This window comes from Carassius carassius, chromosome 34 (genome assembly GCF_963082965.1).
Source record: "Carassius carassius chromosome 34, fCarCar2.1, whole genome shotgun sequence".
NCBI lineage: Eukaryota > Metazoa > Chordata > Actinopteri > Cypriniformes > Cyprinidae > Carassius > Carassius carassius.
The window spans coordinates 22143525-22167677 of NC_081788.1; the positions used below are offsets into that span (position 1 = coordinate 22143525).

At 36.1% G+C, this 24153-nt stretch overlaps 3 protein-coding genes and 1 pseudogene across 5 annotated transcripts; 1 reads left to right on the forward strand and 3 right to left on the reverse strand.

Annotated features, from left to right (window-relative positions):
* Positions 1–1878: 1878 nt before the first annotated feature.
* LOC132114747 (elongation of very long chain fatty acids protein 7-like) lies at positions 1879–9754 on the reverse strand. Of its 3 annotated transcripts, none has more exons than XM_059523056.1 (8): positions 9585–9754; positions 7310–7392; positions 6849–7039; positions 6073–6153; positions 5743–5799; positions 4059–4164; positions 3328–3464; positions 1879–2881 (listed from the first exon to the last, which is right to left on the reverse strand). In XM_059523056.1, the coding sequence occupies exons 2-8, from the start codon at positions 7371–7373 to the stop codon at positions 2651–2653; spliced, it is 867 nt and encodes a 288-aa protein (XP_059379039.1). In that variant the 5' UTR covers positions 7374–7392; positions 9585–9754; the 3' UTR covers positions 1879–2650. The 3 variants fall into 3 exon arrangements, with proteins under 3 accessions (XP_059379039.1, XP_059379037.1, XP_059379038.1); XM_059523054.1 differs by having other exon boundaries at positions 9565–9753; XM_059523055.1 differs by lacking the exon at positions 9585–9754 and adding an exon at positions 7595–8005.
* Positions 9755–13240: 3486 nt separating this feature from the next.
* ercc8 (excision repair cross-complementation group 8) lies at positions 13241–20009 on the reverse strand. The gene is made up of 12 exons (XM_059523053.1): positions 19673–20009; positions 19135–19230; positions 18902–19003; positions 18658–18781; positions 18018–18099; positions 16912–16980; positions 16477–16543; positions 15805–15908; positions 15039–15163; positions 14361–14558; positions 14133–14228; positions 13241–13384 (listed from the first exon to the last, which is right to left on the reverse strand). The coding sequence occupies exons 1-12, from the start codon at positions 19747–19749 to the stop codon at positions 13322–13324; spliced, it is 1203 nt and encodes a 400-aa protein (XP_059379036.1). The 5' UTR covers positions 19750–20009; the 3' UTR covers positions 13241–13321.
* Positions 20010–20143: 134 nt separating this feature from the next.
* On the forward strand, positions 20144–21431 carry LOC132115030 (NADH dehydrogenase [ubiquinone] 1 alpha subcomplex assembly factor 2-like; annotated as a pseudogene).
* Positions 21432–22578: 1147 nt separating this feature from the next.
* LOC132115231 (small integral membrane protein 15-like) lies at positions 22579–23761 on the reverse strand. Its single transcript, XM_059523616.1, has 2 exons — positions 23628–23761; positions 22579–23193 (listed from the first exon to the last, which is right to left on the reverse strand). Exon 2 carries the CDS (start codon positions 23160–23162, stop codon positions 22938–22940), a length of 225 nt encoding a protein of 74 aa, XP_059379599.1. The 5' UTR covers positions 23163–23193; positions 23628–23761; the 3' UTR covers positions 22579–22937.
* Between the last annotated feature and the right edge of the window lie 392 nt (positions 23762–24153).

The following is a 24153-nucleotide window of genomic DNA, read 5'->3' on the forward strand; positions in this document are numbered from 1 at the left end:
TAAATCAATACATTATCTTAAAGGTATAGTTCACCTAAAAATGAAAATTCTTTCATTTTTTTACTCACCCTCATGTTGTTCCAAACCTGTATGAGTTGCTTTATGTTGAACATAAAAGAAGATATTTTGAAGATTGCCGGTACCATGGAAGTCAATGGGAACAACCAACTGTTTGATTACCAGCAATCTTTAAAATATCTTTTTTTTTTTTTTGTTCAACATAAGAAAGCAACTCATATGGGTTTGAAACAACATGAGGGTGAGTAAAAAAATAATAGAATTTTAATTTTTGGGTTAACTATCGCTTTAGGACAGACATAATAAAAACCATGCTCAAAAATTAAAGGAGTACTGTTGATCCTCCCTTAAACCACCCAAGATGTATATGACTTTATTTCTTCATTGGAAAATATTTGGAGAAATTTAGCATTACATCACTTGCTCACTAATGACAGTCCAAACAGCTGATAAAAAGCATCACAATAATCTACACGACTCCAGTCAATCAATTAAAAGCTTGTAAAGTGAAAAGCTGTGTGTTTGTAGTAAACAAATCAATCATTAAGGTGTTTAAACTGTCACCTCTGGACAAAATACCAGGCATTATTCATAATTACTCTTCCTCCAGTGAAAAAGTCCATCCCTTGTTATCTTTTCATATTTGTGATCCTGGAAAATAAGGGTCAATTTTTCGAAAATGATTTATACATAATCCGAAAGTTGAATAAATAAAGTCTCCATTGATGTATGGTTTGTTATGATATGACAATATTTGATCGAGATACAACTATATGAAAATCTGGAATCTGAGGTTGCAAAATAATCTAAATATTGAGAAAATCACTTTTGAGGTTGTCCAAATGAAGTTCTTAGCAATGCATACTACTAATCAAAAATTAAGTTTTTATATATTTACAGTAGAAAATTTACAAAATATCTTCATGGAACATGATCTTTACTCGATGTCAAAATGACTTTTGGCAAAAAAGAAAAATCTATAACTTTGACTCATACAATATATTTTTGGCTATTGCTACAAATAAAGCCCAGTGACTTGAGACAGTGCTTGATCTGTGCATTTTTCGTTTCTGATTCAGATTTTTTTCACTGGAGAAAGCGATGTTATGGACAAAGTACTTTTATTTTGGCTTATTATTTTAGCTGGAAGCAAAGGTTTGAAGTCAAAAACGTCTTCATGATAATTTTTTTTTTCACTAACACAGCTTTTCGCTTCACAAGATGTTAAACGATGGACTGGAGTCAGGTTGATTACTTGTGGATTACTGTGATGTTTTTAATCAGCTGTTTGGACTCTCATTCTGACGGCACCCATTCACTGCATCTTGGATGGCCTGAGGGCAAATACATTTTTTTAGCATATTTTCATTTTCTGGTGAACTACTCCTTTAAAAGGTCTCCAAAATAAGTTTTATCAATTAAAATAAGCCAAGAACTTTGTTTCTGCTTAACACAGCCAAATTCATTTAGGTTTATTGTGAGTTTATTTAAAAATTATACAAAATATTAACCAGACCCTTTTACTCCTTTTCCGTTACTACATTTTACTCCACATGGGGGAGCTGTGTTCTTATGGTGAGAACACATAACTGGAAAAAAAAATTATCTAAGTGGGTATTTAAAATCTTGCATCTACATTTAAAGCATAACCCTAAATGGAGACATTCGAAAGACTACTATTGCTTTTTGAAAAAGGTAATCAAATACAATAGATTAACCCATACCCCATCTGAAAATTTTTCTTCCCCTGCATGTGTACAGGTTTTGAGAGATTTAGCTCACCTCTGGGGACAGATTCCCCAAAGTATAGTCAGCCCATAAGAAAGTGCAGTTCAAAATTTTAATAAAAACAGCAACAAGTGAATACAGCATTTATTTATTTTTTCATAAATATTTAAAAGTTAATTAACATAATACCTTTCCTTCTACAAAAATTCCAAGTTCCTGTCCTAGAAAAAAACATCCCAAGACATTCATGATGGCAAAGATATATAAAATAAAAAAGGTAACCGAATTACTGTCCTTCTTCACCAATAGTGCAAGATGAGATCAATGGATCGGTTCCTTCAAGGACAGTTGCAGTACTGCTACCATTCACCCGATGTCACATGTGGAGGGTGAAAGACGGACATAGATATGCATTACAGAGATAGCACCTAGTGTACACTGTAAAATTTTCCCCACAGTTCAAAAGAGGAGAAAAAGTTGCCAACACTTTTCATCTTATTTACTGATATAGCCAAAAACAGGGACATAAATATATAAATACACAAAAAAATGGTGTCTAAAATAGCATTAAAAATTATGTGACTAACATGAGTGAGGAGCTGGGAGGCTTCTGACTCATTCACATCTCAATAAATGGGAAAGGAAAAAACTTCAGTATGCAGAAAACAATGAGGAAAAGGAGTAGAAACAGCCCTCAGGGCAATGACCCAGAGTTCAACTCAAATGCCCAGGTTTAGAAGGCAAGTTCCAGCCCAGACTGTAACACACAGTCTGTATAGTAACGTTTTTCCCAGGGCATCAAGATAAATGTTATGGTGTACATATAAATAGTCTTATAAAAATGAAGCCAAAAGGCAGTTTTAGGTAGATTGTCACTACTGATTGGTTAGTCACACTGCATCAGTTAATCTCTCTTGTGGTGCATGTCATTGTTGTTCTGCTGCATGGCTGTGTTTTGCAGGACTTTAGGAAGCCTTTTGCCTTTTGTGTATGCATGGTACCAGAAGTTGAGGAAGAGGAAGATGAAGATGATGCCATACAGAGCAATGATGTAGATGAATATAGGGTACTGGTAAGGACAGTCTTTCATGAAGAAGTACTGGCTAATATGACAGGTTATGATGACAAACTGGATCTGAGAAAAAGAGAGCACAAGTAAAAATATAAGCGTCAATTGCAACTCAAAACACCTTTTTTAGTAGTATGAACAGCCAAAGACTATATGGGACAGCATTTTTAAAACAACATCACATCTATATGTAATTTGAAATCCAGTTAAATTCAGATTTTCATTCTGATGCTACTGTATGGTATGATGCAGATAGACTATATCACTTAGGATTATAGCACTTACAAGTTGACAGTGAATGTCAGCCCAAAAAATGAATAAAAACAATTAAATAAAAAAAATACAAATAATTGAAACAAATGAATAAAAATACAGAAATATTTTTTTTATTATTTATTTATTTAATCATTTATTTATATAAATAGATGAATAAATAAATGCATACCCAATTCTGATCATATCAACTGTCAAGAAACAGCAACAAAAGGAAATTAAAATGTTGTAATACATACAAGCTGGACTGAAGTCAAATACTTTTTCCACCATAAAAACTTCTGGTAGGCAGGGCCCAGAGCTGACAGTCCATAATATGTATACATGATGACATGAACGATGCAGTTTAGAAGGGCGTGAAATGTCCCCAAACCACCTGCAACATCAAACCAAACAGATGTCTATAGCAGTGTTTCTCAAATCCAGTCCTCGCGGCACCTGCTCTGCACATTTTGTTTGTTTCTCTTCAGACGTTTGTACTATTTGACCATAAGTGCCCTGCAAAGTGGACTTCATTCTGCCATGATTCCAGTTCGAAAGTACCCATACGTTCCATTCAAAGGGTATTAAAGTGTGCGAGACGTGAATTTAAATCGTATTTATTTACAGAGCTAGATTATTTCACATTTCACACTTCTCTAGTAAGTTTCGTCTGTGTGTGAAAACGCTGCAGGCCATGACATAGTACAAATCCATGAATAAATGTTGTGAAGTGAAGTGAAGAAAACTTCAACTGATTTCCCCTGCTAGTGAGTAGGGAGCAATGAACACTGTGTAGGGAACATATTAATCGGAACACAGTTCATGCATGAAGCTCTCTTCTGTCAAGATGAATCAGGTGTATTAAATAAGAGAGACATACAAAACATGCAGAGTGGTGGGTCGCCATGACTGGAAATGAAAACCACTGCTCTATACAAATGCATATTTTAAGTGCACTCAAACAATCGTAGAAAGGACAAATCTATACCTGGAGAAAACCGAACTCCAAACCACCAAGTGAAAGGCATGATGGAATGATGGTAAACGTGTAGGAAGGTCACCTGATTATGCTTTTTCCGTAGTACAAAGAAAATCTGTCCAGAAGAGGGAAATAAGACCCAGTGTTGACATCCGTTTTGTGAGATCTGATCACAAGGACAGTGCTAAATACTGTATAGGTGTAAATGGGGTGTTAAACGGCTGTGATCCACTCACTTAAAGGTCCCGTTCTTCGCGATCCCATGTTTTAAACTTTAGTTAGTGTGTAATGTTGTTGTTAGAGTATAAATAATATCTGTAAAATTCTAAAGCTCAAAGTTCAATGCCAAGCGAGATATTTTATTTAACAGAATTCGCCTACAAAAAACGACCCGTTTGGACTACATCCGTCTAGTTCCTGCAGTAATGACATCACTAAAACAGTTTTTTGACTAACCTCCGCCCACATGAATACACAAAAAGGGGGCGTGGTCTTGTTGCGCTCCGAAGAGTTGCGTTTGTGTTTGTCGCCATGTCGTCGAAACGCTGTTATTTTCATCTCGGACTCCAATCATCTTTGTTTGGCCTTCCCAGGGACGCTGTACTTGGAGATTAATGGTTACAATTTATGTTTAACTTGGTTCCCGAAAATTATAATCCACATGTAAAACTATGTGCAGCACATTTTGCTGAGGACAGCTTCCTCATTCTCGATCAGTTTAATGCCGGATTCGCACAAAGATTATTCTTGAAAGATGGAGCAGGTCCCTCTTTGTCTGGAGAAGGCATTGTTTATGGACCACAACCGGTAAGTGAATTTTATTATTTAAGTTGGTGCGTTTAACAGTTTCTGTAACTTATTACACAAAGGGCAACGCTGTTTAGCTTTGTTAACTAGATGTTAGGGCTGTGCAATAAAATCTAATGCGATTTTCATGCGCATCTTGTCAGTAAAAACGCTCCTGTGATTATAAGTACATCTCTAGCACATGCTCCTGCCCACTTGCTTCACAAAAATAGCCCAATCGTGTTTCCAGGAGGGCCGCGTGCACTCAGCTGCTGTCAAATCACAACACAGGAACCGCTGGCACAATCAGAACTTGTTACGTATTTCTGAAGGAGGGACTTCATAGAACAAGGCGGTCATCAGCCCGTTTTTATGACAGTGAAAACGGCGGTATACAGATAGGTGAATTGTGTGAAAAATACTGTGTTTTTTTGCACGTGAAACATGAACACGTTATATTGCACACTGTAAACACAATCAAAGCTTCAAAGAAGCGCAAAAAACGGGAACTTTAAGAGATATGTAGTCATTTGAATTTCCAATGAAAATCGAATTCAACCGCCCCATTTCCATTACTTACGGAGTACTGACAGATTAGTCAAAATGTTCTGTGGTAACTGACAACATGCCATAAATGCTGTAAACAGAACTTAAGTTACATTGCACCTTAGGAATGAGACACTAAAAATGTTCTCTTGCATCTTTCTGCCTAACCACTTAACAGGAGTTTTGTCTCTGACTCACAATACCGCTATTTTCTTCCATTTTTCATGACCTGAGAGAACAGTAATATTGCTGACTGACTCTGTGTGTCAAATACATGACAGACAACTAGTTGCTTACTGCCAAACAGTAGCAATTTAGATGTAATGAAATCAAGGTAATAAATATGAAACACTTTACTTACTGTGTCCAACATCTCAATGAACTTAGAGAAGTAATAGAGCCAGCAAGTCCATGCCATCTGGGGACAGAGAAATGCAGTCTAAGCACAAATGCCCAACAAACTATTAAATACAAAACATGTTATTTAAACTATAACAAACTTGAATTAATCACTATAATAATCAGATACAACGTATAACTCAGCAGTGAGTGTATTGCATGGCCTGAATTGTTCTGTGTAAAATTTAAGTCAAATGAAATCAACCACATCCAAGCCAAACACCTAAACCTGGAGCCAGATTACAAGCTTTTCAAAAAAAGGCAGGTAAGGCAACATTTCTTCTGCTCTCACCCTCATGGCTTTTGGCGATTGAGAGAAGTCTACCAGATCACAGCCGAATGAATACCCTGTTCCCCAGCCTGACATCACAAACTGCAGAGAAGGAATATATACATCTGTCAGAAGCCTCACTGTAATTCAAGAACTACAAACCAATTTTCATTTTAAGAAATTCATCTTTGGTCATAACATTTAATATCTTAAAATAAAGTAAATAGTGCATAAAGAAAAGAAAAGAAATGGAAAAACCCCAGCTCTTTATTAAAAAAAAAGCAGAAATCCATGTTTATATTAATTTTTGATTTACACACATTAAATACATGCACCAACAAAATACAAAATGTAAGAGGGATAATGGGCAAAAAAAAGGATTTTGAGTCAATTGCTTTTTACTTGAAAAAGTTTGTGTTATTTACTCAAAGTAACAGCTTAATGTTCACGTGCACCTAGTACAAAAATTATGCTAATAACCTAACGATGTGTAAGACTGGCATGTAAATGCCCTTGATGACTCTCGGTCTATACGTTTTGTAGGAAACTACACCACATTATGCAAGTCTAAGGAGCTTTTTTTCCCCATACAGTAAAAAGGGACAGAGGAAAAGAGCAACACAAAAAGCTCTAAAGATTTACACCTGTAATACTTAATTTCAGTTTATGGCTTCAGACGTCTTGAAGTATAGCAAACAAGTAACTAACATGGTGCCTGGCAGTATGAATCATATTCGTATGAATCTTAAGTAAATACATATTTACTTTTGCCTGCTAGTAAACAGAAATAGATTTACCTCATAACACATGTAAAGAGAATAAGCCACAACGCTGAAATTATAGATGACGAGGACCCGCTTCAGATCGAATGGTTTCCTGTTCTCCATTAATCTGGGCCCCAATGACATCACAAAGTAGATGTAAAATACAATAATAAGTGTTTGTGGGAGCGGCGAGGACATGAGCAGCCAGTCTTTAGTCCTGGGGTCTGAAATCACATCATAAGAATTTCTGCACTCCATGCAATTTCTCCATGCTCGGTAATATCTAAAGTAACTGTATTAGTTTATCCATTAATCGATGTTTGACACTGTTGTTGTTGTGCACCATAATTCTCTGAGATCAAAAAAAATATTGATTTAAAGCAGAGAAAATTAATGTGATTTTTACTTCCAAAACCTGACTGATGCACGAGTTGTTAAGGCTTAAATGGTCATAAATTTATATTTTGATTTTCTGATGGAAGAAACTTTCTTACCTCCATCTTGGATCCACTTGTCATACAGCTGTGCAGCTGTGGATGTGAACTCATGGAACACCATAACTGCCAATGGTCAGAGCCTAAGGTCACAAACACAAAGTGTACGTGTGAAATAACCCATAAGAGATGACTGAAGACCATCTACAGAATCTACTAAAAATATATGTTTTATATTTAATGCATTTAAAAGACACATTGAGTCACATTCTAAAAACAAACATTTAACTTAAATGCCACATGTTATTCAGACTGAATTTGTAAGTGAACAATCTTGAATTACACCTTCACATTACTGCTCCCTTCCTGACAGTATGACATGATGTGATGTAGAACCTAAATGCTCTAAAATGAAGCAGGAAAGGTCCGTGTATGATGGCGCCATGAAAAGTTGTATTGTGGTAAGAAAAGAATCCTCCATCCTCTCCGGCAAACTCAGAGCTGAACAAGAGGACGAGTGTTGGGACACAATGGTCAGCAGTCAGTGTATGTTCAGGACAGGACATCAAACCACGAGGGTGGATAAATGAAGATATGCAGGGCACAGAGAACAATGTACAGTAATATACCAGAAAACAGCTGAACTCAGAGATGCATACAATAGAGACACTCAATTGTTCTCGACATGATACCAGTACCAGAAAAGTGCATTTCAAATTTAATTATTCTATACTGAACATGTCTGTGTATTAGGGGCACAAAAACTAATTTTATTCATTCAGGACAAATGACTGCTGAAATTGCAAAAATTACTTGGATGCTTCCAAGATCTGCATTAATTCATAGCATTTATGGAAAAAAAAAAATTCCAGCAAATGAAAAACCCATTATATATATTATACTCTTTTACTAAATAAATAAATATATATATATATAATTATTATTATTATATATGTTATGCTAGGAGTTCAAAAAGGATACAGTACATGCAAATAAAAATTACATTAAACATGCATTAAATATCAGGTTACTTTAAGTTGAAAGGCCCTAGGGCTGTCAAATTAATTAATCATGATGAATTAAACACAAAATATGTGTGTGTGGTACTGTATTTATTTATATGCATATATAAAAACACATATTTTACGTGTGTGTGTGTGTGTATATATTTATTCATATTTATATATGATTTATATTATATATGATTTATATTATATATGAATATAAATTGCATATATTTCTTAAATATATACATGTATGTGCGTGTATTTGTATATAGACATTAAAATAACTACAGCAGACACACATTATGTAACAAACTTTTATTTTGGTAGCAATTAATTGATTTGACAGGCCAAAAATAAATAAATAAATAAAATCACTAACTCCGCAACAGTACATGAATTCAGGCATCATTCTAGTTATGCATTAACCGAAGTGTGTGTGTTTTTTCCCTCCCTCCAACACAGTACCGTTTATGTAGTTTTCATACTGGTCCAGTTATCTGGAGGGAGTTGCTTGCCTAGATACTGTAATCTTTAATACAAGCTTCAACACGCCTGTTGCCATGAGACGAGCCGGTTGCAGGTGTGAGAGGAGGACACTACCTTCCCTCCACACAAGTGCATTAACTGGAAAACCCAATACTAATCAAAACTAAACATAATATCTGACATTTTATGATGTTTAAGGTGAGGGAAATGCTCTGTTGGCTTAGTGTTTTTCCATAGACATAGGCAGAATTCTCTGTTGGTAAACTTTCAGCAATTGATAAACACAGATAAATTAAATAAAAATGCCTGCATTACAAACAGCTTGATTAATGACGCCAGAACATGTCGACCATGCAAATGTATAAATTGAATTCCAGCGCTGGATTTAGCAGAAATAATCTTGCTATGAAAATCTGTGCATACAGTATGTGTGAATATTAATCTCTTTAAAGACTCTAAATGTAAATAATAGTTGTGTAACCATTAAGAAAAAAAAATGAAAACAATTTATACGTGGTTACATTATTTAATGATTTTTTTTTTTCAATCTAAAAAAAGCATATATTAGCATTCCAGAGACGCCACCTGTGCTCTAATAAGTAGCTCCTTTAGTGATATCAACCCAAAATGAACGAAGTTTACAAAAGAAATGACTTCAAAATATTCAGCCACACTGGAATAAATTCCCAGCGTTTTAACAGGGAAGGCAAAATTTCATCATCGTTACAAGAAATCAACATCATATCACATGGACTTCACAAAAGAATGCAGGTGCGCGTGCACCTGTCTTACCGTGCCAAAACAGAAAAAAAGTTCAGATACCGGTATGTATTTCCACGCACACTTTGAGGTCCTCCCGCTCTGCGTTCACAAGGACGCTCGTCTTCTACCTCTCGGCCAGGTAAAGTGGTACAAAAAGTAAAAGCTAATGGTTTGACTACACGACCTCTGTATCAATTACTCTCAGTCAGACACGAGAGTTCCGTCTTCACGAAGATGAGCGGGCGTTGGGCGGAGACGTTCACCTGATTCTGAGACTGAGGGCGCCGATTGGTCAAATGTCGCATCCGGACTCACAATACCTGCATGCTATTGGCTGCATGACATCCATGTAATAAAGACGTCTCCTTTACGAGATCAAATTTAAGATTTAAGATGAACGATGCCACACTATATTAATTGATAAAATGTTTTAATAATATGTTCCAATTTTTCATAAAAAAAAAAGTTTCAAGCTCAAAAATGAAGCGTAAACTTTTCTTTGATAATCCCACTAAAGTAAAAACAAATACAGTCATGGCCAAAAGTTTTGAGAATTACATAAATATTGGAAATTGGAAAAGTTGTTGCTTAAGTTTTTATAATAGCAATTTGCATATACTCCAGAATGTTATGAAGAGTGATCAGATGAATTGCATAGTCCTTCTTTGCCATGAAAATTAACTTTATCCCAAAAAAACCTTTCCACTGCATTCCATTGCTGTCATTAAAGGACCTGCTCAGATCATTTCAGTAATCGTCTTGTTAACTCAGGTGAGAATGTTGACGAGCACAAGGCTGGAGATCATTATGTCAGGCTGATTGGGTTAGAATGGCAGACTTGACATGTTAAAAGGAGGGTGATGCTTGAAATCATTGTTCTTCCATTGTTAACCATGGTGACCTGCAAAGAAACACGTGCAGCCATCATTGCGTTGCATAAAAATGGCTTCACAGGCAAGGATATTGTGTCTAGTAAGATTGCACCTAAATCAACAATTTATAGGATTATCAAGAACTTCAAGGAAAGAGGTTCAATTCTTGTAAAGAAAGCTTCAGGGCGTCCAAGAAAGTCCAGCAAGCGCCAGGATCGTCTCCTAAAGAGGATTCAGCTGCGGGATCGGAGTGCCACCAGTGCAGAGCTTGCTCAGGAATGGCAGCAGGCAGGTGTGAGCACATCTGCCCGCACAGTGAGTGAAGACTTCTGGAAGATGGCCTGGTGTCAAGAAGGGCAGCAAAGAAGCCACTTCTCTCCAAAAAACATATCAGGGACAGATTGATCTTCTGCAGAAAGTATAGTGAATGGACTGCTGAGGACTGGGGCAAAGTCATATTCTCCGATGAAGCCCCTTTCCAATTGTTTGGGGCCTCTGGGAAAAGGCTTGTCCGGAGAAGAAAAGGTGAGTGCTACCATCAGTCCTGTGTCATGCCAACAGTAAAGCATCCAGACACCATTCATGTGTGGGGTTGCTTCTCATCCAAGGGAGTGGGCTCACTCACAATTCTGCCCAAAAACACAGCCATGAATAAAGAATGGTACCAAAACACCCTCCAACGGCAACTTCTTCCAACAATCCAACAACAGTTTGGTAAAGAACAATGCATTTTCCAGCACGATGGAGCACCGTGCCATAAGGCAAAAGTGATAACTAAGTGGCTCGGGGACCAGAATGTTGAAATTTTGGGACATGGCCTTGAAACTCCCCAGATCTTAATCCCATTGAGAACTTGTGGTCAATCCTTAAGAGGCGGGTGGACAAACAAAAACCCACTAATTCTGACAAACTCCAAGAAGTTATTATGAAAGAATGGGTTGCTATCAGTCAGGATTTGGCCCAGAAGTTGATTGAGAGCATGCCCAGTCGAATTGCAGAGGTCTTTGCATAAATGTCATGTAATTGTCGATAAAAGCCTTTGAAACGTATGAAGTGCTTGTAATTATATTTCAGTACATCACAGAAACAACTGAAACAAAGATCTAAAAGCAGTTTAGCAGCAAACTTTTTGAAAACTAATATTTATGTAATTCTCAAAACTTTTGGCCACGACTGTACACTCACCTAAAGGATTATTAGGAACACAATACTACTACTGTGTTTGACCCCCTTTCACCTTCAGAACTGCCTTAATTCTACGTGGCATTGATTCAACAAGGTGCTGAAAGCATTCTTTAGAAATGTTGGCCCATATTGATGGGATAGCATCTTACAGTTGATGGAGATTTGTGGGATGCACATCCAGGGCACGAAGCTCCCGTTCCACCACATCCCAAAGATGTTCTATTGGGTTGAGCTCTGGTCACTGTGGGGGCCATTTTAGTACGGTGAACTCATTGTCATGTTCAAGAAACCAATTTGAAATGATTCGAGCTTTGTGACATGGTGCATTATCCTGCTGGAAGTAGCCATCAGAGGATGGGTACATGAAAGTGAAAGTGACGTGATATTCAGCCAAGTATGGTGACCCATACACAGAATTTGTGCTCTGCTTTTAACCCATCCAAAGTGCACACACACAGAGCAGTGAACACAACCACACTGTGAACACACACCCGGAGCAGTGGGCAGCCATTTATGCTGGGGGTTCGATGCCTTGCTCAAGGGCACCTAAGTCGTGTTATTGCCAGCCCAAGAAACAATGCTCAGGTAGGCCGTGGCATTTAAACGATGCCCAATTGGCACTAAGGGGCCTAAAGTGTGCCAAGAAAACATCCCCCACACCATTACACCACCACCACCAGCCTGCACAGTGGTAACAAGGCATGATGGATCCATGTTTTCATTCTGTTTTACGCCAAATTCTGACTCTACCATCTGAATGTCTCAACAGAAATCGAGACTCATCAGACCAGGCAACATTTTTCCAGTCTTCAACTGTCCAATTTTGGTGAGCTCGTGCAAATTGTAGCCTCTTTTTCCTATTTTTAGTGGAGATGAGTGGTACCCGGTGGGGTCTTCTGCTGTTGTAGCCCATCCGCCTCAAGGTTGTGCGTGTTGTGGCTTCACAAATGCTTTGCTGCATACCTTGGTTGTAACGAGTGGTTATTCCAGTCAAAGTTGCTCTTCTATCAGCTTGAATCAGTCGGCCCATTCTCCTCTGACCTCTAGCATCAACAAGGCATTTTCGCCCACAGGACTGCCGCATACTGGATGTTTTTCCCTTTCAACACCATTATTTGTAAACCCTAGAAATGGTTGTGCGTGAAAATCCCAGTAACTGAGCAGATTGTGAAATACTCAGACCGGCCTGGCACCAACCACCATGCCACGCTCAAAACTGCTTTAATCACCTTTCTTCCCCATTCTGACATTCAGTTTGGAGTTCAGGAGATTGTCTTGACCAGGACCACACCCCTAAATGCATTGAAGCAACTGTCATGTGATTGGTTGATTAGATAACAGCATTAATGAGAAATTGAACAGGTGTTCCTAATAATGCTTTAGGTGAGTGTATGTTCAGCATAATCACAAAGCATTTTTTTTCACTTAGCCTTGGTATTTATTGGTTCGAAAGATGTGAGAACTTGTAATTGACATCTATGTGAAATGCAAATCCTGCAGAAGTGATGCTAAGGACAAGACACAAGCTCAAGACAATGTAAATCTTAAAATCCACAGGCAGATCAGTAGGTAACAACCAATGGAAATACTCTACATCCATCAGACTTTTTTATGTCCATTCACATCGTGGCCATCCATTGATGCAATATGCAACAGAATGCAGCAAGAGTACATTTACCTCTGAAGGAATGTATAGAGTAGTTTATTTGGATATTTATTAAAAGAAAGAAAAAAACAAGCTTGATGGGTTCCTTTCTCTGTCAGTCTTCATCACTGCTCCAGGCATCTTCGAAAGCAGGATTGATAGCAGCTTGTGTTCCACCCTGTGAAAATATGTATCCAGAATATTCAGAAACATTAAACATTTAATCATTATTAAGCCTACACGATTCAGTTCAGTGATGTTTAATTATTGTTTAGATGATACAGAGCATATATTTGCGTATATAAGTTTGTGAGTCGTGGCTAAATAAATTCCAGCTATTATTGCAAAAAAATAAACATAAAAAAGTTACAAATATATATTACATATATATAAAACTAAGCTACATAATTGCTAATAGCTACTATGTGTGCATCAGTAATGCAGTAATACAATTATTTATTTACAATTATTTAAATGTGTAAAGATTTTCTTTGCCAGAAAAACTGGTAGCACCGGATGTTAAAAACACAAAACTTAGAGTGACTGATAAACTACAAGCCATCAAGATGTGACTCCAGCTAACATGCACATCTCACGTATACCATGACTGACAGCAATCGCGCCTGAAGACACATGCCTTAAAGGGCACAGTTTTTGTCAGCTCATCTGATCTTATCTATTGGCTGAGGGACGTGAGCAACGTTGCAAAATGTGTTTACGTGATGCACAAATTTGGATTCATGTTCTGCCCCACCTAAACCAAACCTGCAGATCTGTAAAGATATAAACAGCTGATCCAAAACAAATTGCATTTGTTGTAAAGATGCACCATTATTTCAATCAACTTCCCATTTTTTTAAATCTAAATAAGAGACAATTAAATATGCAATACATTTTATATTAAAGAATGTCTTTAACTGTTTTACCCGTTTAGAGTTGGTTTCATCATCCTCAATGTCAGGCTTTCTCAGCACTGGGACCCAGGCCAGGATGTTACAATCTTTACCTCCACTGTACAGCTCCTAAATACACAGCCCACAGATTCACAGTCAGTAATGAGTTTCATTAAACAATTACAAGACCTCAGAAGCTTTAAAATGTTTAGTTTATCAGTAAAGACTAACTGCTAAGCAAATAATCAGGATCAACATTACCTGATAGTCTGGGTGGAACTCACAGCAGTCTACGTTATTATAATGTCCCCTTAACATAGTGATCAGCTCTCCTGAGTGAAGCCCGTACACCGCTACCGAACTGCCACATGGCACAAACACAAACTCCGGACTGCAGCCCCTCGATACGGTAAACTTGAGGCCTTTGCGACTCTCATTCACAACCTTCCCATAATTCACCTATTGATGAGAAAAAACTATTTATTAGCAACAAATGAACAACTTAGCAAATGAAAATGTGCATAGCCAACATATTTCTTGCCATTAACAAAGAAAGAACACGTGAGTGACTTCAAATGATTTTATCTTGTTTTCATGTCTGGCAACATTCTGTCTAAGCTGCTTTTGGAATAAACTCTTTTGATCCACAGAAGGCCAATAACACTCATGAGAGAAGACTTAATCCTTTTGCTGCAAGAACATAGGCTCAAAATATAATTCTTGATATACTCTTATACACAGGGGCGCAGCACAAGATCCCGGGCCCTAATGATCCCAGTCCTAATGCTTTTAATGCTTCCAAGACTTTTTAAGGGCCCTCTCTTCCTTTGGGGCCCTGGTAACCAGTACTGGTTTTACCCCCAGTCCGACGCCCCTGCTTATACAAAACAGATATTGGGTATTTAAAAAAGTCTTCAAACAGCCCTAACTGCTACTCACTAATGTGTTTTCCCCTGTGGCACTGTTCCACAGGCGCATGCGATCATCCGTCCCAGTAGTGAGGAGATGAAGTCCATCAGCTGTAAAGCACAATCCATTCACTCGCCCATTGTGTGCTGTGTTCACTGGAAAAAAAGTAATATATTTACATACTTTATATATATTATATTTTACAAATAATAAATATAAAACATAAGAAATATATTTGCATTGTATAATATTCTACAAATAAAATGCACAAATATATATTCACATTTAAATTATAGTGTATAATATTCATTATTTTATACATTTATATTACATATATGTAAAATTATATATGTATACTATATGTATATAATATTAATTTGCATATTATATGGACTATATATTTATGTGTGTCTGTGTGAGTGAATATTATTTTTATTTGATTTCTGTGAAAATATAAAGAAGTATAATGATTAGACATATAAACATCTCTTTGGTCTGATGCTGCAATATGAGCTGTCAGCATCTTTTACACACAGTTTGATATCTGTACAAAACTTGTAACCTGCAGTAAAATTACATATCAAATATTATATACTATTTAAGTAACAATATTCTGCCACGTAAAAAAAGCATTTTACAGAATGCAAGCAGTAAATAATATTTTCAGTACAGCTACATGAATTAGCTCTGGAATGTTTTTAAGTACGAATTTAACTGATTACAACAGATTGCTGTTCATATAAAGATTACAACACATTTATTCTCATGAGGCTTGATGAAACAAGTGTGCTTTCACCTGCTTCAGATGAGGCCTTGGATTTGTCCCCATTGTGCTGGTCCAAAGTAAAAAGACTCCCAGAGGCTCTTCTCACATCCCAGATACGGACCCTACTGTCAGTGCTATCCAGAAATCCATTGCACAAGAGTTAATAGCAATAATACAAGATGAATAAATGACTTTCAGATGGTCAGGTCAGATTCAGAACTGGCCTTAAACAAGTTCGATCCCTCTGTTCATGTAATGCTAAAATGTTACCATCTAAATTAGGCAATCATCGACAATCTCATTTGGGAAATAGATGCCAAACAAAACAGATTCCAAAATGCCTGAAAGTCTTCCTACAAAAAATCTTGGAGAAGGCTGTCCCACACAGCTGTTTTCTTTATGTTCCAGACAGGAAAGACAGTTTTAAAAGTCCACAATGGCTAATTATCTCACTCTCATTCACTCACATTATGCAAACAGAAGGTGAGTGCTGAATCTACTGATGCATATGAACTGGATGTGACTTGAATATAGAAAAAATAAGTTTACAATTTACCATAATAACCAAAAGGCTTCAAATGACTAAAGAATCCTCAATAGATAAAAAACTGCATCAAATAGCTCAAGATGTGGCTGTTTATTGTTATAGTAGCAAAGGAAAGGTGAGCGCATTGACATTTGTGCAGGTGTGGAAGAGCTTACCTGGCAGTGGCCAGGATGTGATCGTATCGTGGAGACCATCTGACTGAGAGGATCTCACCCCTGTGACCTGTCAGGGAAAACTTGTTTCACGATAACTGACACTTTAACCAACTCTCAATGTTTGTATAGTACCATTCAAAAGTTCTGGGTCATTAAGTTGTTTTTAAAGGAAATGTATATATTTATTCAGCAAGGACACTTTAAATAGCTCAAAATTTTATGTTGAACATTTGTGTAACCGTTCTATAATTTCACAAAAGATTTCTATCGCAAATAAATGCTGTTCTTTTGAACCTTCTGGGGAAAGTTGCTGCTAATACGGCCAGGGTTCAATAATCCATGTCTGTTCAAAACATTTGAGCCTTTGGCCTTTAAGAGAGAACAATGACTGTTCACCAGGGCTGTCTCCATTCAGAAACAACAAGCATTACTCACCCTGAAGGATGTGGATGCGCGACCCAGACTTCAGATCACAAAGCTGCACTTTGGGGTCCTTGGTACCAACTGCCAACACAGAGTACAATAGAGCTGAGTGAGAAGAATAACACTATAGCTCAGACACACTGTTACTGTAGGAGTTTTGAGCCCAGTGTTAAGGGAAAAATGCGCTGAACACATCAATATATGTTATATGTAATGGCACAATGTTTTGTTATTTTATAAGATTTATTTTTCATTTAAGCTTTTGGGAAAATGTTTAAAAAGATCTTAAAATGGTTCTGGGAAATTTTAAAGTAAACCATGCCTCAAACACTCAGAGAACACCCAGGATAAATCATTTTTGACATGCATTAAGTTCTGCAAAATTCTGTAAGGCCTTGACGTCACACTTGACGTAATTTTTCTGGTAGATAATTCAGATAATTCAGTGAAGACAAAAAGACTGATCATGTGTACAAAAAGTATGAATGAGGGCAGATCCCAACTTACGATAAATATGATATTATAGAAAAGGTTGCATTTGGTTTTCAGCATTTAAACAGCAGCATGTCACTGCTTACTTATACTATGGAAGATTATTAAGAAAAAGACTCCTTAAAAACAAATCTGAAAAAAATAAAATAAAATTGGATGTGGGATAATTAATTATTGAAACTCTGGCAGTGAGAGAAACAAAAGCAAAAAGAAAGAGAGAAAATGAGACAATGGGACATTGAGGTGTTCATAACCTGTCCTTCTTGATTAGGAGATAAGTGCCTGGATTCCTCACTTCTCATATCTAAAGCAGGAAATGTTTCGCTGTCTCCCCATTTAATGATAATGATGATAAAGTTCTCTTAATTCTTCCACCTTAACCTAAATAATTTTTCAGAGCAGATATGAATGTCCATCTAAAGGGCATTTTAGCAATAAACTGTTTTTTTAAGGCCATCTGAAGATGAACAAGCTTTTGATGTGCTACTCTACAGCTCCAAGGATTCTAGATTATTAACATCTGATTGAAACAATGACACAAAGGAATCAAATCAAAGAGTAATAAGTGCTCAGAACTGCAAAAGAACAGCCACATGCAGAAGGTTTGGTTTGGTCAGAGAACACACCTGCTACAAGACTGTGTTTCCTGGCTACAAGAGACATGTGGTGACAGTAGACATTGCCATCAAACTGGAACTCCTCAGCTGGCTGAAATAAATCAATACTTCGTTTATAAATAATCATGCATATTCAATGAAACTTAATGTGAAGAATAATATTTTAAAAGGAATATACACATATGTACACCCATGTTAGATGTGCTTAAGGGAGCAAAAGGCATTGAATGTTGCTAGGGCACCATTCCTGTGTGTCAGTTACAATGCAAATACCAGATGAATGGCCAATAGATAAGGGACATTTGACACCACAAAACAGCCACTGTTTAAGCAGATTGGTGGTTCCACAATTGCTTACTGCGTTTAGCTGTGGGATGGTTGGCTAAATTGCATTTGTGTAAACACTATGGGGAATATGTGGACTGGGTAAAAGCAGGTGGTCATGTAAGCTTAGATTAGATTCAACACTATTGTCATTGTGCAAAGTACAAGGACAAAGCAAATTAAATGCAGTTAGCATCTAACCAGAAATGAAAATAGCAATATATATATATATATATATATATATATATATATATATATACACTAAATATTATAACAGGGCAGAAAAAATGAATGAGTAATCTTGAGGACAAGGACATACACACACCTTAAGAGTTTCTGTGTCCCATACTTTCATGGTTTTGTCGAATGAACTGGATACAAACATACCAGTGTCATGTGGGTACCACTGCACTGTTTCAACGCTGAATTTATGCACATGACGACTGGACCTTCACAGAAAAACAAAGATGTGAAAGTCATGCCTAACATGTAAGCACACATTAAAATCTGAAAATATCATACTGCCGCCTTCTGGTGATCACTGGATCACTGTGAATGATCATACTGACCTGCCCACTGTGCAGATTGCTTTGCAAGTGTATTGAGACTTCTTGCTGTTGTTTTCCAAGTCATAGATCACAATTATGCCATCAGATCCACCTGACAACATACTGGAATGCAAAAAGGCCAGACATTTGCTGTAATTATTATCTCTTTGTTATATAGAGTCATCACTAGACAATAATTGTGCATCAAATACATAAATATGTAAATGTGAATTCTATGGTTAAAGTACACTTACTATCTTCCATCAATAACCTCAATGTCCAGAGTGTTAATTCCATTGCCATGAATACGATCAACATCTCTGTTGTGGTTCAACTCCAGACTCAGCACCCTAAAGATACAGAATGGGAGAGTGCTTTGTGCCACTTTTTTTCAGTGACTTTTTAGATATATTTGATGTCAAATTAAAAGTTGTATCCTGGTCCAACATTCTCCTGTATACATAATATTCATAATTATGCAAGCAAAGGTAACACAAATAGTGAAAAAGTCTTAATATTTGTCACAAATACAAAAAAGGTGCGCAAATCCCACAAACCCACAAACCCAAACAGGGCTCAGGTGCAGGACAAAGGAGTCAAACTGGAAAAAAAAAAACGTAATGTCTGCACACTGATATAACTGCTCCATAAAAAATATGGAGCGGTTTTATCAGTGTACGGACAAATAGTTTGTTTGTTTTTTTGCCTCTGTATTCTGTATTTAAAAACAGTAAAAAAAAAAAAAAAGAAAGTCTTCAAGAAACATCGGGGGGAAAAACATTACAGCATTACCTTCTTGTAGACTCTGCCCGTCTCAGACGAACTGGGTCGTCAAGCCCTGATTGCCTGGCATAAAGAAAACTTAACATCGTTGTAGAAACATTTGAAGCGTTTATGCTTATTTGTGTATTTTGTTGTCAGAGTGAAATAACTAGAACAGATGTATGTTTACAGTCTTTTACCAAAGCTTTCGAGTGGCCATTTTTCAGCCCGTAAAACCGCGTTTTTAAACTAAACAAATTCATTTTGCACAACACACTAAATGTAAATGATATATTTCAGCTTTTAGACATGATTGTTGTGTACATTGTAAGATAGGAGGCAGCCATGTTGTGACGTGTCTACAACGCGAACTCTGATTGGTCAGAGCGAGAGCACGAACCAATCACACGACAGCATTAATGCTAGATAATTGTGTAACCCACGACTCAAAAGCAAATGTGTGTGTATAATAATAATATAACAGATAGTTAACTTACAGTGATGCGCCGTATTATCTTTCTATTGCGAAGAACATTTAGAGTGGTAAAAGAGCATGTTGGCACAGATTATTTAGGAAATAAATATTACAACATACCCGAGCAAAAGTCATGGACGGGTTGGTCATGTTTATTAATATAAAGGCAAAATAATAGCAATAATGTTTATAAATTGTTATTGGTTTTGAGATTTATTCATATAATGGAAAAAATGTATTATATTAATGCTTAAAATAAACAACTTTATATATATTTATATATTGAACTTTAGCCATTCTAAAGTTCCCAGTCATTCTCCAATCAACCACTGTTATTTTTCCAGTGGTTATAGATAACTTATTTTTTGTTGTTTAATTTTAGGATTTAAATAAACCTAATGCCTTGTCTTCTTCAGGAAGGCTAAGTAGGCTAGTAGAAGTAACCAATCCAAAAGAGTTTGAGTACATAGAAGGAAGAATTCCTTCTGAATGGGATGGTAATAGAGACTACATTAATGAACAAATATTATATTTTTACGATAATGTAAGTCCAACCAAATATTTCAGTTGAGATTGTTTCTGTATTATCTTTCTAAACTAAAATCAACTGTTTGCATATTTATAAAACTGACCTTAGTAAAGAAGATATTTGTCATTAGCCAATTATTAGATGTTATATCATATTGTACTTTAACTTTAAAATTTTGTAACTTTAAAATTTTAATGATTTCATATATATTTCTAAATGATATATTAACTTGGTTTCTTGTTTAACATCCTTATCTCTCGTCTTTTTCCCCTTAGCTTGGATCAGAGGCAGGTGGAAACAGCCACCTACAGTAGAGGTATTATTTGATTGAGTCTGATTATATTGAGAGTGACAATCAAGACTCATTTCATTAAATAATGTCTAAAAATACAAATGGAACAAAAACATTTAAGAGCAGAAATGTTGTACATTTTCTTTTTATTATATATTAAAATGAAATGACAGTTCTTTAGCCAGTAATGTTGTAATGAATGTATTAATGGAAGTGTTGTGTTAACATGTGTCTGTGGCCCTCTATAGATGTTGTTACAGAATTAACATTACAGGGAACAGATCAAAATCAGAGCTTCAGACGCAGAGGAGAGGAATGAACCCTGCAGGCCAAAGAGAATAAGGAAGGTTTAGTGGCCCAACCTTTTCAGACTCAGGTCAAAGGTCATGCCTCTGCCACACAGTTTGGACAGACTGAATTCAGTGAGGATCCCGTAAGCACTGCTAACACATTCCAGCCTAGGTCCTGGACACCTCCAGGAAGCAAAAAATAGGCTCAAATTTGAAACCTCCTTTGCTGTTTTCAAGTAAAATTGCAATTTAAACGATTTAGTAGTTCTGCTCATTTTTTTAACCACATCTAAACACATATTAAAATATTATAGAAATGTTCAGTACTGGTTTTCTGGAGACAGTTGAGAAACACTTCAAGTGATGACTGGTTAGCTCTATAATATTTATACGTTTAAAGAAATAGTTCACCCAAAAATGAAAAAAAAATGCTGAAAATTGACTCACTCACTGGTCATCCAGGAAGTAGAGAAATTTAGCATTATATAATTTGTTCACCAATGAGTCCTTTGCAGTTAAGAATGATGTGTGCTGTCAGAAATCAAACAGCTGATAAAAACACAATAATACAACATAACAAAAGTATTGTGAAGTGAAAAGCGGTGCTTAATAATAAATTCATCATTGACATGTTTTTAACTTCAAACCGTTGGTTCTGGTTAAAATACATGCCTTCTATCCATAATATTGATTTCTCCAATGGGAAATTGTCTTGTCTGAAATTTTTGAACTGCCAAAACTGTTATAAAAAATATGTCAATTGATTTTGGACAACAGGGGATGGACTGATTATGGACTTTAAAGCAAAAACTTTAAAGTTGTGTTGTTGTAATGTTAACTTACAAACATGTTGCTTTTCACTTCACAAGATGTTAATTGATGGACTGGAGATTAGGGTGATGTTTGAAATCTCATTCTGACGGCACCCATTAACTGTTGAGAATCCAATGGTGAGTAATGTAATGCTAAATTTCTCCAAATCTGTTCCAATGAAGAAACAAACTCATCTACATCTTAGATGGCCCGAGGGTGAGTAAAATTATATTTCTGGGGCAACTATTCTTTTATCATCACTGAAATGTATTGTAGAATGATTTAATGAAAAAAAGACATGCTGCTGATTTTTTGAGAGGTCCGCTTCAGGATTGTTTCAAAATCATATCAATTGTAGAAAATTTTATGCATTTAGTTTAATCAAAATTACATCTCAGATGTGCTGAATGTTTATTTTTTAACCCAAATTGAAAATGTAATATAATTTAAAACAAAAAAATAAAATAACTATAAAAATAGTGAAAAATAATGTGGTTAACATTCAAGAGTACTGTAGAAATCACAGATATCAGACAGTTTTGAGTCAAAATTCATGTTTTTTTTTATTACTATTTTTAAAAAAGATAATTTAGGTGTTTGTGGATTCAACTTAAAAAAAACGATCAACCCAAATAAAAAAATGGAATGCAGAGTACTGCACAATGGTGTACAGCACAGCAATGCAGTGCATTTTCCACTGTATTTTTAATATCCTGGAAAAATGTATTGCAGTCCTGCCTTTGAGACTTTTCAACTCTCAATTATATGTTCCCTCTAGGGTTTACTAAGGCCTATTTCAAGCCCAGTCTTGCTCCAGGTCCCATATGCACTGTCCTGGGTTAAGAGAAGAGCCATGTATCATGTATCTATTATATTGGCCCCTCTCCATTACATGCTCAATCCTTCTTGGCTCTCTTGGCTTTGGCGATATTCTCTTGTCGTTTTATTTTCTTCTTCTGCTCACGTTCCTTGGCCTCGATCATCTTGGCAAGTTTCCATGACAAAAGAGCACTAGCGATAAACAGAGGAGTCAAAGCCAGGATAACCGTGGTGAGAAAGCCATAGGGGTCTTTGGCTGCCCACTCCACCACATATTCTGCCCATGCTTTGATATCAATCATTGTCCTTGCACGCCGTCTTCAGCAGCAGATCCTAGAAAGAGAGAAGAGTTGCAAAATCGCATCACCAGATGTAGGATGTCAGTGATATGTGTCAAAAGTTTTAAGCCATATTCCAAAGTTTACATTGTAGTTGAGTCAATATTGCTGTAATTGCCTTTTTATGCCTTTATTGACTGAGCATTTTGTTAGCTAGAGAGTTTAGCACGCTAATATGTTTTCCTTTGAGTAAAGATTTATGCTTGTTTATTCTGTGCAATAAATATATATTTACATATTTATATTTAAATATATTCACTTAATGTAACCTGATAGCACTGACAGCTAAAAGCTAGCAACACAGCTTTCTAGCAACTGTTCTACACCACCAATAATAAATGAAAATCACACCATAGTAACTTTTCATACATATTAGTATATAGAGCATGTTGTTTAGTGAGATCTGTTTATATAAGAGCGACCACCCACCACATAAACCGTTTAAAATTTGCCGAGCAGTTTTGAGTCCGTCACCAGAAACGCCTGACAGCATTTAAAGCGGAAGTGAAACTCTTAACTTGTGTTTGCATTGCAATGTGGGAATTGTAGTTGTTTCTTCTTTCGTCCAACTCAGAACAAAAACTGCATATGCCTGAAACTATAAAAACTATATTTTTATCTATAAAAGTTTTAAATCTCTTTAAGTATATGCAATTATGTATTTTATTTTGATTTCAGCTTAACTGACCATTACATTTTATCGTTGTTAACTATATTTCTTCTGCAGCATGAAATGTTTATAATAAATAAGCTAAATAATACAAATAATAAACAAGTGAAGCGGTACCCTTTTTTGGTGTTGTGTTGTATTTTGGTTTTTTAGCCTTTCTTTTGCATAGTGTTTTACATTTTCTTAAGTTTATTGTTTTTAAAATTTGACCAGTTGCAGTTTATAAAATGTTTGTAAAATGTTATTTATAATATGTCGTGAATTAACCTTTATTGAGCATTTCTT

Coding starts and splice junctions, on each gene's coding strand:
- LOC132114747 (XM_059523056.1), bottom strand. CDS start 7,373: ATGGTGTTCCATGAGTTCACATCCACAGCTGCACAGCTGTATGACAAG. Junction 6,154..6,848: donor CTCTTTACATGTGTTATGAG/GTAAATCTATTT, acceptor CCTTCTCTGCAG/TTTGTGATGTCAGGCTGGGG. Junction 3,465..4,058: donor TGGAGTTCGGTTTTCTCCAG/GTATAGATTTGT, acceptor TTGATGTTGCAG/GTGGTTTGGGGACATTTCAC.
- ercc8 (XM_059523053.1), bottom strand. CDS start 19,749: ATGTTAAGTTTTCTTTATGCCAGGCAATCAGGGCTTGACGACCCAGTT. Junction 15,909..16,476: donor CACATCCTGGCCACTGCCAG/GTAAGCTCTTCC, acceptor ATTTCTGGATAG/CACTGACAGTAGGGTCCGTA. Junction 15,164..15,804: donor CAAGGCCTCATCTGAAGCAG/GTGAAAGCACAC, acceptor CTTTTTTTCCAG/TGAACACAGCACACAATGGG.
- LOC132115231 (XM_059523616.1), bottom strand. CDS start 23,162: ATGATTGATATCAAAGCATGGGCAGAATATGTGGTGGAGTGGGCAGCC.